The sequence below is a fragment of the Apis florea genome, unplaced genomic scaffold (assembly GCF_048593485.1).
Source record: "Apis florea isolate Af1SG1 unplaced genomic scaffold, ASM4859348v1 contig_1615_pilon, whole genome shotgun sequence".
NCBI classification, from domain to species: Eukaryota; Metazoa; Arthropoda; class Insecta; order Hymenoptera; family Apidae; genus Apis; species Apis florea.
In genome coordinates this window covers 5,779,473-5,796,047 of record NW_028256416.1, presented here as the reverse complement: position 1 = coordinate 5,796,047, position 16,575 = coordinate 5,779,473, and the positions used below count along the sequence as shown (strand labels likewise).

Below are 16,575 nucleotides of genomic sequence, written 5' to 3'. Positions count from 1 at the left end.
GGAAATTTCCTTGCCTCGATTCGATTTTTCTCCAATGAAAATTCTAATAACCATCCCCCTCCTTCGCAGCACGATCTTAACCGATATGCACCCAACTTTTCACACTGCGCACGTGAATTTATGTAAATTTGTCCATTATTAAAACGGGACACTCCGTGCACGCGTTGCATCTGAATCGAAAAAATCTTAAGCTTAAATTTTAACACGTCTTCATAAAATTGTACATCCATTCGTAATTACCTATTATTACACGAATAATATCGAATAAGCAACATCGACTCGTGTTTCGTTTTTTTTTTTTTTTTTTTTTTTTTCCTATAAAAACGGGCAGAAAAAATCGCACTTTCACGATACCAAGTATTCAACAATCGTTTAAAAATCGATTCAATTGGAATGTTTCTCGCGTTTTTTCATTCAAGTTCGTTCAACATCTTCGAAACCATCTTGTACGATGCATTTTTGGTTGGATTGCCCAATGTATTGGGTTGCTTTGAAGAAAAAAATTATTTGCGGAGCGAATTAAATTTTTAAAGAATCGAAATAAACGAGAGATTAAGGAAGATTAATTGTTTGCAACAGAGATATATATTTTTTTTAAAATGGATCGTTTGTGTGCAAGTTTTCTTGCTGTTCTGGAAAGAATTTTCTAAAAAAAAAAAAAATCTTTAAAAAGGATTTTAAAGGCAAAGTAAAAACTTGTTAATCAAACTTGTTGTTAATAAATTCGAAGAGGGAAAAAATTGAAATTTAATTTATCCATTGGAGAATATTAAAATTTGGAAAAATTACCAAATTATGAGAGAAATATCTCATATAAAATGAAATATTATTTGTTAATTGAACAAAAGTGAATTTCATTACACAGTCGAACTCCATTTATCCAAAACTCTATTCATTCAACTCTATTCAACTTCCCCGACTAAGTGATGAACTTCTGCCAATTAAATTATCTAACGTGAATTTCCTGTTATTTAAACTAAAAATTTCCAACTAATTTAAATAAATGGAATTCTAATGCAAGTAACAAATAGAATAAATAATAGCAGAAGCAAATACGAGAATATATTGCGTTTATAAAAATACATTAATTTACTATAACGTATCCGTTCATTTAATTTTGAAATCGCTTAAACATTGTTCCAAAACAAATTTTTCCAAGATTTCTAAATTCGACCACGGGGTATTAAGTAATTAAAATTTCTTTAATTCCTTTAATTCCTTTCATCCTCTTCGGTTAACAAAAGCTCAACGTCAGAATTCACTTATCGATAAGAAAAAAAGCTTGCTCGAATGGAGTTCCACCGTGCTCTGCTGAAACTAAATCAACCGAACGATCAAACGATCGAAAACATAGCCCAACCATCGATCTTTCCCTCGTTCTCGTGTCCAATTCCAAAAATTGAGGGGAAATTTCAAAATCCCGAACCCTCGATCCCGTGGAACAAAAAAGGGGAGGATGACACCCTGTGCAAGCAATCTGCGTCGCGGCTCACGATCCAGCGATGAATCACCGCGGATCATGGCCGAGGCACGCGAGAAATTAGACCAGAATGGCGGCCAACGTGACAGCAGGGCGGCCAACGTTGGCTCAAAAAAGTTCGAGATTGCGATTTCACGCGGGAGGGAGAGACAGACGCTCCCCTAAAATTCATAACGTCGGGCAGTTAACGAGCCTGAAAAAAATCAAATTTAGCTTAAAATTTCCGAGCAAACTCGAGTTTCGTTTTTTTAACGTCGCTCAATCAAAAAATCTTCGAATAATATTTGCTTTGTATTATTCGCTTATATATATATATATATATAATCGATTTCTCGACGATGCTTTCCAAGTTCAACATTGTCCTTTGAACTCGGATCGTTCAAAAATTTTGCCCGTCCCTGCCTCTGAACCGTGGCAGGCGAACGGCTCGAATATGGAACTTCCGGACAAAGCGATGAATCACGACGCAAGGCCCGCCCTCCACCGCGGGATTTCCGCTTTCAGGACCTCGGTAACCGATACATATTTTTTCTTTGGACACCGTTTTAATGGCGCCGTTGCTCGAGAGCCATTCGGCGAGGACGTTTTCAGATTGCCTCGTCGCCGTTTGCTCTGGAAGATCTGTGTGTGTGTGCGCGCGCGCGCGTGTGTGTGTGGTGCGTGGTTTCTTTTCTATCCTTCAATCGATCATTTTTCCTTTCTTCTTTGGGTGCTCGATCGGTATACGGAATTTGGTTTGAATAGGTGGGGCGATTAAGGATCGATTTAGACATCGATTAGTTGTGATATAACCAGATAAATTTTGGTGGAATTAAGCTTCGATATTGATCATGATCGTGCGAAGAAGGAATAATGATGGAACGGAATGATTGTAAGAGAAGAAGATTTTTGAATCGCTGTATCTCCGAAGATAGTAGCGGAACACAGGTTTTTCTGAGCAGAAGCAGAAGCAGAATAATGAAGGAAAATAGTGGAAAAACGAAAGAAAAGAAATTGATAAATGAGGAGGAGTTGAGAAATGATCGTGTGAAGAGGGATTGATAAATGGAAGATTGAGAGAAAATAGAATGGAAAATTTGGTTCGATTGGTTTTTAAATTTTAATTCAATCTGTTTGGTGATTTGGATTTGGTTTATTGGAGATTCGAAGTAAGAGTTTGACTTGGTATAATTTGATGATGTTGAATTTTAGATGGAAGTAATGTATAGTGTGATGATCTCTAATTCGATCAATGTAATCTTGGTATTAATTCGATAGTGTAATATAAACTTCGAGTCTTGATTTAATGCATCTAAATTTCAAGATAAACGTGTGATTTGATAGAAGATTAATACCTAATTGGAATGATATTATATACACTTTCGATGGTTTGAAATTGCGTCTTAATTTGAAGATGAATTTTTTAAGTTGAACTTTACTTGTGAGTTAGTATGTTTTGTGCTAATATAATAAACGAAAATAATGTTGTTAATGTAGATACATACAGTCTCGATATTTACATATTAAATGTAAAAAAGTAATTTTAATAATGAGTGTAAAAAAACTTATAACGATTTTAATATCAATAATGGATTTTGAGCTCATTTAGTGTGATGTGATAATTTAATCATTGAAATATGAAGGCAAAATTACAACTAGACAAATCTGATGATCTACGAGCCTAATATCGCCAATGGATTAACATACCTTTGATGATGATGATGAATATCAATATGATATAATATATAATGTGTCTTAAACATTCATGAAGATGTATCAATTTAATACGCCTAATAATTTCAATTTAATATTAATGAAATTTCAAATATCTGCGCTCTTAGAATTAATAAATGAGGGATAGATAGGTTTTTATAGGAAAAAATTATCGTTCGTTTCGAAATCGAGGCAGAAGAATTCTCGTGGAAAGGAACGCTGGCTCTAAAATTTTTTTTTTTTTTTTTTGCGAAAAAGTTAACTCTGTACGCTCTGTCCGCGTTCTAGCGCGACTAAAGTGTTTGCCAAACTGATTTACGACGTTTGCGTATTCGAGTGAAGCGTTATCGCTCGTTGACAAGTTCTCCAAGTTCGCTTACACGCGAACAGGAAACTCTCACCACGGGGATTATTTTATCTGTTAACGTGGTTGCAAAAAGTGTCACCGCATAGTCGCACTAATTGTGAAAGTTTCTCGCCGAATATTAGAATACAAAACTGGACGACGTCGCGAATTCGAGCGTCAAAACTAACAGTGAGATTAATCCTTGCGATCCTCGATGCTGTAAATGCTGTATAGGATTTCGTTTGTTGCAAATTAAAATTTGTACGAATATAAAAAAAAATATAACCAACTTTCTTCGAAAGAAGAAATACAGATTAGAATATATATGGTTAAATTAAATGTTTGTTTTTAATTTAATTAAAAGATCAAAGCCAAAAAATGCAAGTTTGGATTTGGAAAATTTCCCATTCTAAATACTTACACGTACGTTTAATTAATTTCATTCGAGTTTCGAGTTTCATTTTGCGATTTACGAAATTTACATTTGATACAAGTTGCTGGCTTCCGGGCAACCGTTATATTGAAATTTCATCGTTTCCGGATTGCAATATTCTAGGAAATGAATACGGGGGGAAATATCAGAGGGACAAATTACTTTTCTCCCTCTGACGCACGAGTTTTTCGCGGTGATCTAATCGACGTAAATGAAAAACTCGATTACCCGAGTTTACCTTGAGCTACGAGTACGTTATGGCTCGGCGAAAAAAAAAAAAAGAAAAAGAAAAAGAACACCCCGATTCTAGATTCGTAAAATTAAATTCATGGGTCTGATATAACGAAATCACGCGATAATAGCCGCGTTTCCGGTGATACGAGATTTCATCTCACGAAATATTTCGTCCCTCGAAAACGGTGGTGGAGAAGAAACGGTGCAATATTTAGTTTTCTGCACTTTAGGAATTTATTAAAAAAATATATATATATCGAGTTGAATATTAAACTAAAATTGTTTCAAGAGAAACGAAGAGAATTGTTTAATATTTCGTTTCAAAGAGAATTATTTAATATTTTTGTATTTGTAAATTTTGTATAAGATGCAGGGAATTGTTGATTTTCGAATTTAATTAAAATTAACGGTGCATATAAATTATTAATCGTACAATTTTTTTTTATTAAAATTAAAAAATAAATTGTAAGTCTATGAATGATGGTCGTGCGAGATAATTAATTTTTGAAGTAACGAAAATTTAGAAGATTGTAATAATAATTTTTTGAATATATTAAGTAATTAATACTTGAATTGATTGGATAAAGTTGAATAATTGAATTTTTATTAATACAGACTCTAAAATTATATAATTTAATCCAAATGATATTGATCGTGATTTTTTTTAAATCTACATAAATTTTAAATTTCGTTTAACTTTGAAACGGGAAATTAAGTGACGAAATTTCATTTCTGCTTTATCCCTGAGAAGATTATATTTCAAAGATAGTAGAAACGGGTTTAAAAAGAAAGAAGCGGATAAAATGGAAGAGTGAAAGAAAGGTTCTTTTTCCGAGGAACACTTTTCGTATATGGTCAGCGATCCGAAATTAAATCAGTCGATCGATAGAAAGACGCACAAAGTGGAGTGAAAAAACTCAGTCAAGCCAAAAAAAAAAAAATCTTATCCTGCAATAAAAACTATCCAAAGAATCTTCAATAAGATCAAAACGAATCTAAATGAAACGATTAAATTATATAATTATAATTTTACAATCTTTGAACAAGAACAATTTTAAAAATTGTCAATAAACCATTTAACAGATTCAAAAAAAAAAAAGAACTTTACAACAATATAATTAATAACATTTTAATATAATATTTTGATATCCTTCGATTTTAAAAAATAAAAATAAAAAGATACAAATGATCTCCTCATAAAAAAAATCTACTCGACCCCTAAATTTAATTATCCCCGCGCGAGCCATCTCGAAACCGGTTGCTCGAAATGCCGCAACACCATAAATCTAATCGATCGAAGATTCCAGAGGTGGGACGCGTGCAGCACGGTGACGCAGGTGCGCGAATGGTGTGCCACGATTAATTCGCCACCGCGTGCATAATTCGAAGACACACGGCGGTGCGACGCCGATCGAAGATTGAGTTTCAAACGCGAGCAACCGATACACGTTGCACTCGCGTAAATTACGGCCGATACAGCGCGAAAGCAACAAAGCAGCCATCCACCAGCCATTGCGAATGACGGTGTTCCAAAGCTTTGGCGTTCCCTTCCACGGTTATTAAATTCCTGCTACACGATGCGAAATTAACGGAGGCGGAATTAACCCCGTAAATTTTTATCCCCGCGAAATATCGTGTTTGGAAATTGAATTTTCTTTCCTTTTTTGGGGGGAGGGGGAGGGGGGAGGGGGGGGGCATTTTTTCGCCGAGGTCAAAGGAGACTTTTCGTGGAGATTTTGGAATGAGGAATTTTTCTTGAACACGATGATCGATATTTTGAGTACGATGATGGAAATTTAATTATTGAATATCGTTAATATTCGTTAATATTAGGCTTTTTGCATAATGTTGTATAATTTATAGGTGTAGAAAGATATGGTGAGAATATTTCTTACGATAGAATTATGAATATTTGGTAAAATGGATTTTAAATAATAGAGGGACGACGCTTTGGAATGTTTGATTTTGATTTTGTAATGATGTGTTTTAATAATAAAAACGATAATGGAGAGATGCAGAAACGTTTGATGGAATATTTTTATGATTATATGGATATTTACGTATTCCGTACAATGGGTGTCATTTTTTTTTTTTTAAGAGAGATTCACAAAATGGGTGAAGTGGAAAGTTTAAAATAATTGATAAATAATATTGTTTCGCGTAGCTTCTTGTTACAACTTGTTGGAACGTGATTGGAAGGGAAAAAAAAAAAAAAAACGTTTCCACGATTAAATGAATGAAACTGAACATTATGCACGAAATTTATACGAGTACAAACTTAATAATCTTTGTTTTATTCACGAAATTGGTGACAATTTCTTCGTTGAAATTTTTATCTCATAAGGAACAATCAGAATCGTAGAAATGCTCGAACGTTGATAATTGAGAATTATAACAAATGTACATCGAAGATTTAAAAATGAATAAAGCGACTTAATTTTGAATAAATCTTTCAAATTAATTTTAATATTTTATATATTTTTTTATTTTCTTCTACCTTTTATTATTATTCTTTGAATAATCAACATATAAATCAACATCAATTTCGAATGAATCCAAAATGTCGATCTATCCTCTCAAAATTATTACATCAATTTACCCTCGATCAATTAAACAACATTTCAAAATTATTAATATCATTACGAGTATCACTATTCACATTTCATGTTTTCTAAACCGTATTTTCAACATTTCGAAAACTATTTCATGCAACGATCTCATATATACCTGCATCTTTATCATATCGATATATTTCAATCTACTTATTTCTTTTTTATTCCTATTTAATTGTATCCTCCCTTCAAAATTAATCACCAAGAATTCATTTCGAAATCTTCAAACGCACTTATTACAATTCGGGAAAACGTTCGAGCATTCACTGCGGTTTACACCGAGACAGAACAGAGGATCTTCTCCTCTTCGAGGAGTCATGAAACGATCTCGTTTACCCTCGCGTGGGCCATTTCGTACAATTTGCGACGAGAGTGGCGCAAATAAAGTTCGAGAGGCCCGGCCGTGTAAAGCCTCGTATAAAGCGAGTGGTTTTATCCGCCGTCATTAAAGTTTGGCCCACAAGGGTCCGTAAATTATCTGGACGGTGATTAAGACGAAGGAGTAAATCGTATTTGATGTATTACACCCTTCCCTCTTTCTCTACGTATCTGAGAAATCGATCGATAAGGCTCGAGTGGTCGATTCCTAAGCCGATTTCGAGCAACGTTTTCCTCTTCGAAAATTTTCTTCTCGATTTCGTTTATAGAATTATTGACGAAAAAATTCGCGTCGAGAGCTGTCGCACTAGTGTAGGTAGTGTTGGGTATGACTCAGCAACGAGTCGCTCGAACAAATAAATGGAAACAATCGAGCATGGCACATAGCCAACACTACGCGCCAATGTTTCTCGTCCATGTATCTCTTTTTCAACAAACGAACGAATTTTCGCAAAGGAAAAATTTACGTGAGATCAGCCCAAGAATCGGATAATTAATTTAAATTTTGTTGATCGACTTCCAGAATGATCTGTGATAGAGTTCAGCCGGTTTCTGTCTCGATGGACCTAGCCTGACGTCAATATCTAAACCCATCAAGCCAGGCACTAAATGAAATTATTAACCCATTTTGGGAATTCCGCTAATTGCAAGGCCTCGTGAACGATCTCAGTACACCATCCACGATCACGTAGCGGTCGGATCGATACCGAAAGTGTGGGCGACGTTACGATTAAAATATTCAATAAAAGATGTTTCGATCCGTGTCAAAGTTTCAACTACTTTTGTATCGTTTCCCCTAAAACCGATATCACGAAAAATTTCGCGTTCGATATTTTAACTTTCATCCCTCGATCGAAAGCAAATATCGAATAGAAAAAGATAATCGGATCAAGTCGCGCCAACAATTTGGATCTTGGTATGAAAATATCAGACAGATATCGAGGTGTGGAACAATTTTTTTGATTATCGGTATCGATCACGATATTATTGACGCGCCATCTCTGTGAATTCGCGAGGGCATTAATTCCGTACACTGTGCGCGATCGAGGATCGTTAATGCGGCAAGAACGTGTATTATATATCCGGTGGTCGGTAAACTGATTAATGGCGATGATCGAGCGTTAATGGTGTTATGGGTATGATAAGATAGAGGCCGATCGATTTTCCATCGAATCGGTGATGATTTGATGCGAATGGATTCGAGCGAAAGTATCTTCTTCTCAAAAAGATGTTCGTATCGCATAGAATTATCTCATTAATTCTTTAATGATCGAACGATGTATAAAATTGATGGAATTTCCTATTTAATTCAACTTCCTTGCGATTTAATCGCGTTAATTAGACATCGGAGACATTCGAATTATGATCGCAAAAAAAAAAAAAAAAAAAAAGAAAAAGCAAGAAGTATAAATCGAGTTAATCGTTTTCCTGATATTCTCGCAAAAAAAAAATTACGATTCACCACCCCCACCCGATCCAATATCTTGCCAATAACGACGATGCCAATCTCCGCCATCGAAGACGGAACTTCTTACGATTTAATTACAACCGTGTAATTTACGCAATTATTAGACATCGAAGATATTCGAGTTATGATTCAATTATCCCGTTACTTTCGAGAAAATTACCTCTCTCTCCGCCTCGTTCATCGATATATCCAATAATCTTGTATAACAACGATTCCCAACGATTCCGCATCGAAGATATTCCCACGTCTTACCATACCCATAAGAACACTTATGTGTCACAACCTTCACCCTTCACCAAACTCCCTTAAAAATATCTCCCCTCCCCTTTCAAAAATCCTTCTCGGCTAATTAAAACCTCGACGACGAATTTTACATCTCGACGATTACACCAGCCGAGGATTCCCTCCGCTAATCCGCGAGAATCCTTCCGACCGGAAGTCCGCGGAACTATCTAACGCGGAACCACGCCCGAATATTGTCGCCAATCCCCGGATCGAGTTAACGAGCGAGTTAACGGTTCACGGACGAGAGAGGAAATTGTGCGCGTGGCTTGGATTCGAGCGCGGTTCCAATTTCGCTAATCGCCCCCCTTTTCCTTCCGGATCTCCCTCGCTCTGTCTCCACGCTTCTCGTCATCCACACAAAAAAAGAAAAGAGGAGAGAGAGAGAGAGGGAGGGAGAGACGTTATTATAATCCGTTTTGGCACGAACATTTCGATGAACCTTTTGGACTTCCGGCCGGATTTGGATGTTTTATCGTCGACGAGAGATACACGTATCGAATGGCGGCCAGCCTCGATGGAAGAGAGACGGTTTCTTCCTTCTTCTTTCCCTTCTCCTTCTTTCCTCCCCCTTTCCTTCCCTTCAAGCGTGACGCGGATGATCACACGGGTGGTAGCACGGTGTGGTTATCGTTGATGTCGAGCAACGGACGCCTGTTCTGTTGGACGAAGTCTTGGAAGATCCTGTAGGAGGGCCCGCGTACTAGTTGTTATCGCCTGGACGAACGGAAGTCTGCACTAGGCTATGCCAGGGTCACCACTCCTTCCGGCTCCGGGGACCAACAGTTGTCGGACAGCCAACACCCGACCACCACCGTCACGAAACCGATCAGCAACGCCAAGAAGATGTACACCTCCGCCTTTCCTAGGGAATCTGTTTAAGGGGGGGGGGGAGGAGGAGGAGGAGGAGGACGAACGAGTTTTTTTCATTCACACAGTTTTCGACCAACGATTTGTATAAGGTGTCAACAGGTTGCTCGTGGAAGATTAAGTTCGTGAAGAGTCGATTTTCGGGGTTAAGAGATAAATTGAAAATAAGTTGATTGCAAGATTGCAAAAATGTCAATTTTAAGGATTAACTTTGGAAGTAATATGTAAAATTGTTTATAATTTAGACGAACAGTTTAATCGATAGTTTTGTAGCAACTTTTATTTAACTTCTCGTTTATCTTTACTTAATAGAAAAAGTGGTTGTTTCTGGTAAAATAAATACAAAAGTTACACAGATATTCGAAAATATTTAATCGAGACTTATTTATTACGTTGTATGTAGAGAGTTTAAGTTTAGATGAAGCAAACTATCTCATTTTATTTGATTACAAGTAATTTGATAAATAAGCGTCAAAAGATATCTCTGTGTCTCAACTCTTATATTTGTTTCAGTGTCTAAAATCGAATCTTCAAAGATGTTTCACGAACGTATTAACACCTTATACATAGGAAAAAAACACCAAATATGAACGAGTGAAAGCAATGCATGGCATGCTCTTTGTAAAGGAGAACGATCGAGGCACAAGATGTGGTTTATGTACAAAGTAAGAAAAATGAGAAGAATGACGTGGATAAATTATGGCAGTGGTTTGGTCACTCGAATTTTCATGTGATGATTTATGGATACTCGTGGAAAAGTTTACGTGGATTTAGAAGTTTAGATTAAATTTTTAAATCGATTTATGGACTGATGAGATTTTTATGCGACAATCTCTCCATTGAATTTTATTTTCCTTTGAATTATTGAGCCATTCTAAAAGTTTCTATCCTATTTTATATATAAAAAATTTTTCATTTTTATTTTTTTTTTATCATTTTATCATTTTTTATTATATTATTAAATGTACAATGTATATGCATACGTTTTATATCTCTAAGTAATTTAACGTGTTAATTTTAAGTAATAACGGATAAAAATGAATTTTTTATTTATTTCTGACATTATTTCCTCTGCTTGGAAAAAAGGACTACTGATTTTTGTGTACAGGATATTCGAATGAGCAAACGGATGAATGGAAAACATAGTAAATACAATACGAAAATTCCATCAATTGAATTTCTATCTCGTTCTACATGTTTCTCTGATTTATCTTCAATCGATTTACATTTGTGCTGCTCGTTTGAATATTTCCTTACGTTTGAAGATATGATTGAAAACTTTCAGCGTGATTTAATAATTCTTAAAAGATGGCCGTTATATTTTTTTTTTTTATCACGAGACTCAAAATCGAAATTGCAAAACCTTGCACGTGCGAAACAAATTTTTTTATCCATGAGAATGGAAGAAAATTGAAAAACAAATCGAGATCACAATATCTAAAAATCTAATTATAAGACAAAAAGCGATTTCCAATTTAATAAACAACACTTCGTTTCGAAATTGAGAAAAGTCAATAAACAATTTTTCGATGTCCTTTTTTTTTTTTTTTACAACTCGAGAGATTATGTGTGCGTGAAACAATTCGATAAACACCGATGACAAATATATTTGCACAGTATTCTGAACAAAAATTCAACGCTCAGAAATCTTTTATCGCGGAAATAAAAACATTTTCAAAAAAATTCGATGTCACGAATGACGATTTTATAAATAATTGTACGTATGCACAATTTTTGTTTATGAAATTTTAGTTAAATGATAATTTTTTAGTTGAATGATTACTACGTATTAAAAAATAGTCAAACAGCTAAAAAATTTTGAAAAATTCTTGATCAAATTAATTTACTAATTTACAATTTACAAATAAAAGCACATACATTTAAAAACTATTTTCGACGATTCTCAGACTCTTTCCACGTTCTATTCATGATTCCATCTTAAGTGGATGGAAAAAATTTCAACTCATAATGAAATATTCGTCGTTGAAAAACTTAAGATACATCGACCCGTCGAGAAATCTGAAAGTTAAATCAGAATCTAGAGATCTGTAAGCGAAAAATACGCGTATTGTTCATTCGTTTCATGAATTTTTCACGTGTTCGTCATTGTACCATCTTCGTTGAAACGTCGTCGAACGTTGACACAGAGATTCTTCGAGAGACCGAATCTTTGACTTGATGTAATCCATTTAATCCCCTCGTTTGAATTTTTATCGAATAAAATACGCGACGAATATCGAATAGAAATTTGAACGATTTTCTTACGTACTCTCCTTATTATAAAATTTTTCGAAACTCGAAAGACGAGCAAGATATTTCGGAAGATTTAGATATTAGTTCAAGGATCGATGTTACGATATGTAGATCATGGACAGCTAATTCGAAAGTCGAGTTATAAACTCGACAAGTTTTCGTAGCAACACGATGAGAAATTGCTTGCTTCGATAAGTTACAGGAAGGTAACACGAACACGTGAAAGTTATACACGATACTTAACCTATTCGATCTAACATAGCGCTTGAAATGGATTTATGATGGATAATTGATAGTTAATGATCACATAATGATATCAAATTTTGTGACACATGCAAAAGTATATGATGAATCAAGTGGAAAAATTATTTTGTTTGTGAATAATTTGCTCATGTATAATGAAATAATACCTACAACCATATTTATGAGAAGATTGAATACAGTAAAACAAAAATTAATTTTAGAAGCTGAAAGTAATATAAATTAACAATACTTAGAAAGATGATTTTCACTAACATGCATTCTATTCGAATTAAACGAAAAACTTCAACGATATATTTGGTAAATTATTTTGAATAAAAAATATAAATACTAGGAATAAGTTCGATACTTGAATTAAGAAAGGTAAAATAAACCATTAAATTAATCGTTAAACTATCAAACTATATAATTTTTTTTAATTCTAACAAGTAAATCAAAATTTCTATACGCAATACTTCATCAAACACTAAATATTTGAATCCCTCTATATCTACGTCCATAACGACAAATATACTATCAATCGTACTACAACAAAAAGCGTAGAAATATCTATTAAATAAATGTTAAAACTTTTCGAATTTAAAACTTAAATTTCAAACTATAAATACTATATCAAATACTAATAATATCACATGCTTATGCATTCACTTATTCTACAAAGCTTACTTAATTTTCCCGCCAAAATTTATTAATAGCGCCTTATTTCCACACCGAAAAGCATAAAAATAAAGGGTTTAAAAAAGAATTCCAAATACACATTCAAAACACAGAAAATTCGCGGAGAAACACGGATCCTTTACCTAGAGGCCCCTTCGACTTCCACAGTCCCTTGATCAGCGTGGGGTCGCCGCGGCGCCAGTCGCGCCACCCTCGGCCCCGACGAGGCGGTCCCGCGGACCAACTTGCGCCACCGCCGGCGGCACCGCCACCAGCCCCGCCGCCGGTACTTCCCCCGGTCACACTGAAACCAATCCCACTTCCACCGGCGGCGGCGGTGCCAGAGCCAGAAGCACCGCCGCCAGCGGCGCCGAGAGTGCTCGCGCCACTGCCAGCTGTACCACCGCCGGGGCCCGGGGTGCTCGGCGATCCAGCCTGCGGCTGTCCATGGCCCCCCGCTCCGCCACCTCCCTGTGGCAACGGCAGTCCCGCCGCTAATATTTTCGTTCATCCGAAGCAGCAGCGTGAAAAAGGACATCGAATCGATCGAATTATTATTGCGCCACGCGATTCACTTTTGGCGTAGCACGCTGTTTTCACGTCGTCGTGGCACGAATTCTTTTCTTTGGCGAATTTCTATGAATTCTATGTGACGTCACGCTACCCCCACTACCATCGCTAGAACAGGGAGAGGCACGTCACGTGACCAGGCTTCCGCCAAAGACAGGCGTTGCATCGTGTCACGTGACGTGACTCTGGTCAAGATGGCAGCGGTAGTGGGGATAACGTGACGTCATGGATTCTCCTCCGTGCAGAAATTCGCCAGAGAGGAATTGAGTTTAGTTAACAACGTAAGGCCCACGTGGCAATTTCGGTGTAAGGATAAGTTAACACCTTTGCGTCTAAGATGTGGAAGAATTTGTTTGATCCAGGGATCGTATGAATAGAAAAGGTGTCTGTTTCTTTGAAGTAAGTTAAATTACGACGTTATATTGTGAGTAAATAGTAGTTTTTCGATTCGAGGCAATTATGTTAGTTATTCGATGCAAAGATGTTAAGTAAAGGGTTGTGTCATTTACAAGAAAATGCATACACCTGACGATTTTAGAGTTGTTTATTTATATTTGATAAGTATAGCTATGAGTTTAATTTATTAATAATTTATTTTTCCAATTGAGAGATTTCCAATTATGAATGGAAATATTTATGAGTCTATACCATTCTTTTTACCATTTGAAATATTCTTAGAAATTGCATTCAAACGACAATATAATATGTTTGAAAATTATTGAGATAAGCGAAACGATGACACTTCATAGATAGAGAACTTTAATCGGACATTGACTAAAATTTCAATCCAATGAATGGAGTTCTATTATAATATGCAGCCATATTCGTGGCAGGGATTATAGAGTTTTGATTTAATAAAGCCAAGTTGTATTCTCGACTAAGTTAATTTAAACTCTAACTTTAGTTTCAATCGTTCAGAGACTAGAGACTGTTAAACACAAATTATGTATATCATTTCGATGAAATTGTGTCACCTAAGATGAACATTAGTAAGAAATCATGAGGCAAAGAGTTAAATTAATACTTTGTTCTATTGTGATAAAATTAATCAAATCTGAAAATGGAGTTTATATCTTTTTATATATCTTTTAAAAATTATATATATTGTGAACTATCAAATTTAAAAAAAAATAAATTAAAAAAACTAAAATTTATCACTATCGATTACATTTTATAAATGTTCATAACTTAAATTACATTAAGTAAGAAAATATTTGATACATTTTCTTTTCAAGTACAAAATCATCAGGTGTAGATTATAACGGGTCAAAATCAGGAGGAAAGTTGTTGATAATAGATAGGATCGTGCTCCCTAATCACTGCAAGAGCAGTTGATTTCGCTCCCAGGTAAATTTATTCGATAAAGAAAAGTTTCGAATTTCCACGCAAGAAGATCTTTATGCCTCATTTGCCACACCGATGGAGGACTATAATCCTCGAATAAATTTACCCAGCTCTAGAATCTCTCAGTGCCAGTTTTATTTGCATGCTAAGAAGATGAGAGAAATATCTATTTTGCAGTGTTATAGAAATGAAATTCATTTCACCCGAAACTTTGCACGTTTGTCACTGAAATTTTCATGGCACGCATACCTGTTGATGGTCACACAAAAATATTAATTTTATCGTATCAAAATGGCGAAAAATATCGGAAGAAAAATAAATTTACTTGATATTCGTCTATCGAAAATGTGTCTTTGATGTATATCATACGCGATATCATATTTTCACGATTTTAATATAGAATAATATAGAATATCTTTATTAAAATTATATTGAAACGTTATTAAAACTATTCTATTTCTTGTTTATCATTATTATATTATTATACATTCTTTATGTTGAAATTAAAATAAAAAATTGTATTCTATCATACCAAAAAATTACAAAATATAAAAATTTTATAAATCGTAAAGAATTTATTAAATAAAATTTTAAAAAATTAAAGAAAAGAAATTATATTATACGATTTATTAAAACTTGAAACACGAAAAATTTGAATTGACTTTGGTTTTCCTCTTTATCTCTCTTTGCAACAAAATTTTTACGCTCGATGCACTTTGTAATAATTCCTAAAGTTCCTTATCTCATAAATGCAGCGCAACCGATTATGTAATTAATCCCAAAAGAAAGAACTTTAACTGCTTTGACTTGATTAAATTTTTCGAAAATAACTTTCTATCTCAAAGAAGTCTATTGTGAACTTTTTACAGAGATATTAAGACTATTTAGATATTAAGTAGTTGCTAGCAAAAATAACAAAAGAAATAGACATAACCTATTATTAACCTATTTACAATAGTTATATAATAGTGCAAAAAATAATTTTTTGTCAAAAATCGTGATATTTTCTTGTTATACGTTAATATCCCATAGAATATTTATACATTACAATTCATATGTTGAAATTATATAATCATGTAATCGTAATCAAGACTTACCGCATATGCAGAAGAGTAAAGTACTGGCAAGAAAGATCCACCCCATAACGTCATCAACAAGTTGTTTCTGCGAAACTCATGTTACGCTGAATATCGCCTTTTCTGTCTGTTGATTGAACTCGATGATGTTGTCTTAATCATTTGAATGATGATTTCTAAAGAAAAAAGATATTTCATTTCGATTAAACATTCTGATGTTCGATTAAATATTTTGTGATCAAATGTTCGAAATGACAGAATAATGGCGTCATTCAAAGACGAAAAGATAAATCAAACGGAAATTTCATTATCGATATATTTTTGGAAAAGATACCTTTGATCGTATGATTCACTAGAATTGTATTCCTGATTAATTTGAATGCACAAATTCCACAAAGATATTTAATCACTACGAACTAATTTAAATGGAAATACTATTTGAAAGGATTCGATTCCGCGGCAATCCAGTTCAATTACGCAACTTCTTACTCTATGGCTTCCCGCCTAAATCGAGTATCGAAATTTACCTAGTTGAAAAGCGCACTCTGTCGATGAAAAAAATAAACAGAGATTATAATTTCATTGGAAACGCCCAAATAATAAATATAATATATTATTT

The 16,575-nt window shown here is 34.6% G+C and overlaps 1 protein-coding gene across 2 annotated transcripts; it reads right to left on the bottom strand.

The window, feature by feature from the left end:
• Positions 1–9,668: 9,668 nt before the first annotated feature.
• LOC105736660 (uncharacterized) lies at positions 9,669–16,447 on the bottom strand. 2 transcript variants are annotated; one of them, XM_012492252.3, is made up of 4 exons: positions 16,291–16,447; positions 15,978–16,132; positions 13,110–13,460; positions 9,669–9,799 (listed from the first exon to the last, which is right to left on the bottom strand). In XM_012492252.3, exons 2-4 carry the CDS (start codon positions 16,021–16,023, stop codon positions 9,669–9,671), a joined length of 528 nt encoding a protein of 175 aa, XP_012347706.1. In that variant the 5' UTR covers positions 16,024–16,132; positions 16,291–16,447. The 2 variants fall into 2 exon arrangements, with proteins under 2 accessions (XP_012347706.1, XP_086759429.1); XM_086903303.1 differs by lacking the exon at positions 9,669–9,799 and adding an exon at positions 11,744–11,814.
• Between the last annotated feature and the right edge of the window lie 128 nt (positions 16,448–16,575).

Bases quoted from the DNA above. Each gene is read 5' to 3' on its own strand.
- LOC105736660 (XM_012492252.3), bottom strand. From the start codon at position 16,023: ATGGGGTGGATCTTTCTTGCCAGTACTTTACTCTTCTGCATATGCG. The intron at 13,461-15,977 runs GTAAGTCTTGAT...CGAAAATATTAG, and splicing joins TTTACTCTTCTGCATATGCG to CGGCGGGACTGCCGTTGCCA. The intron at 9,800-13,109 runs GTAAAGGATCCG...CCCCTTAAACAG, and splicing joins GAAGTCGAAGGGGCCTCTAG to ATTCCCTAGGAAAGGCGGAG.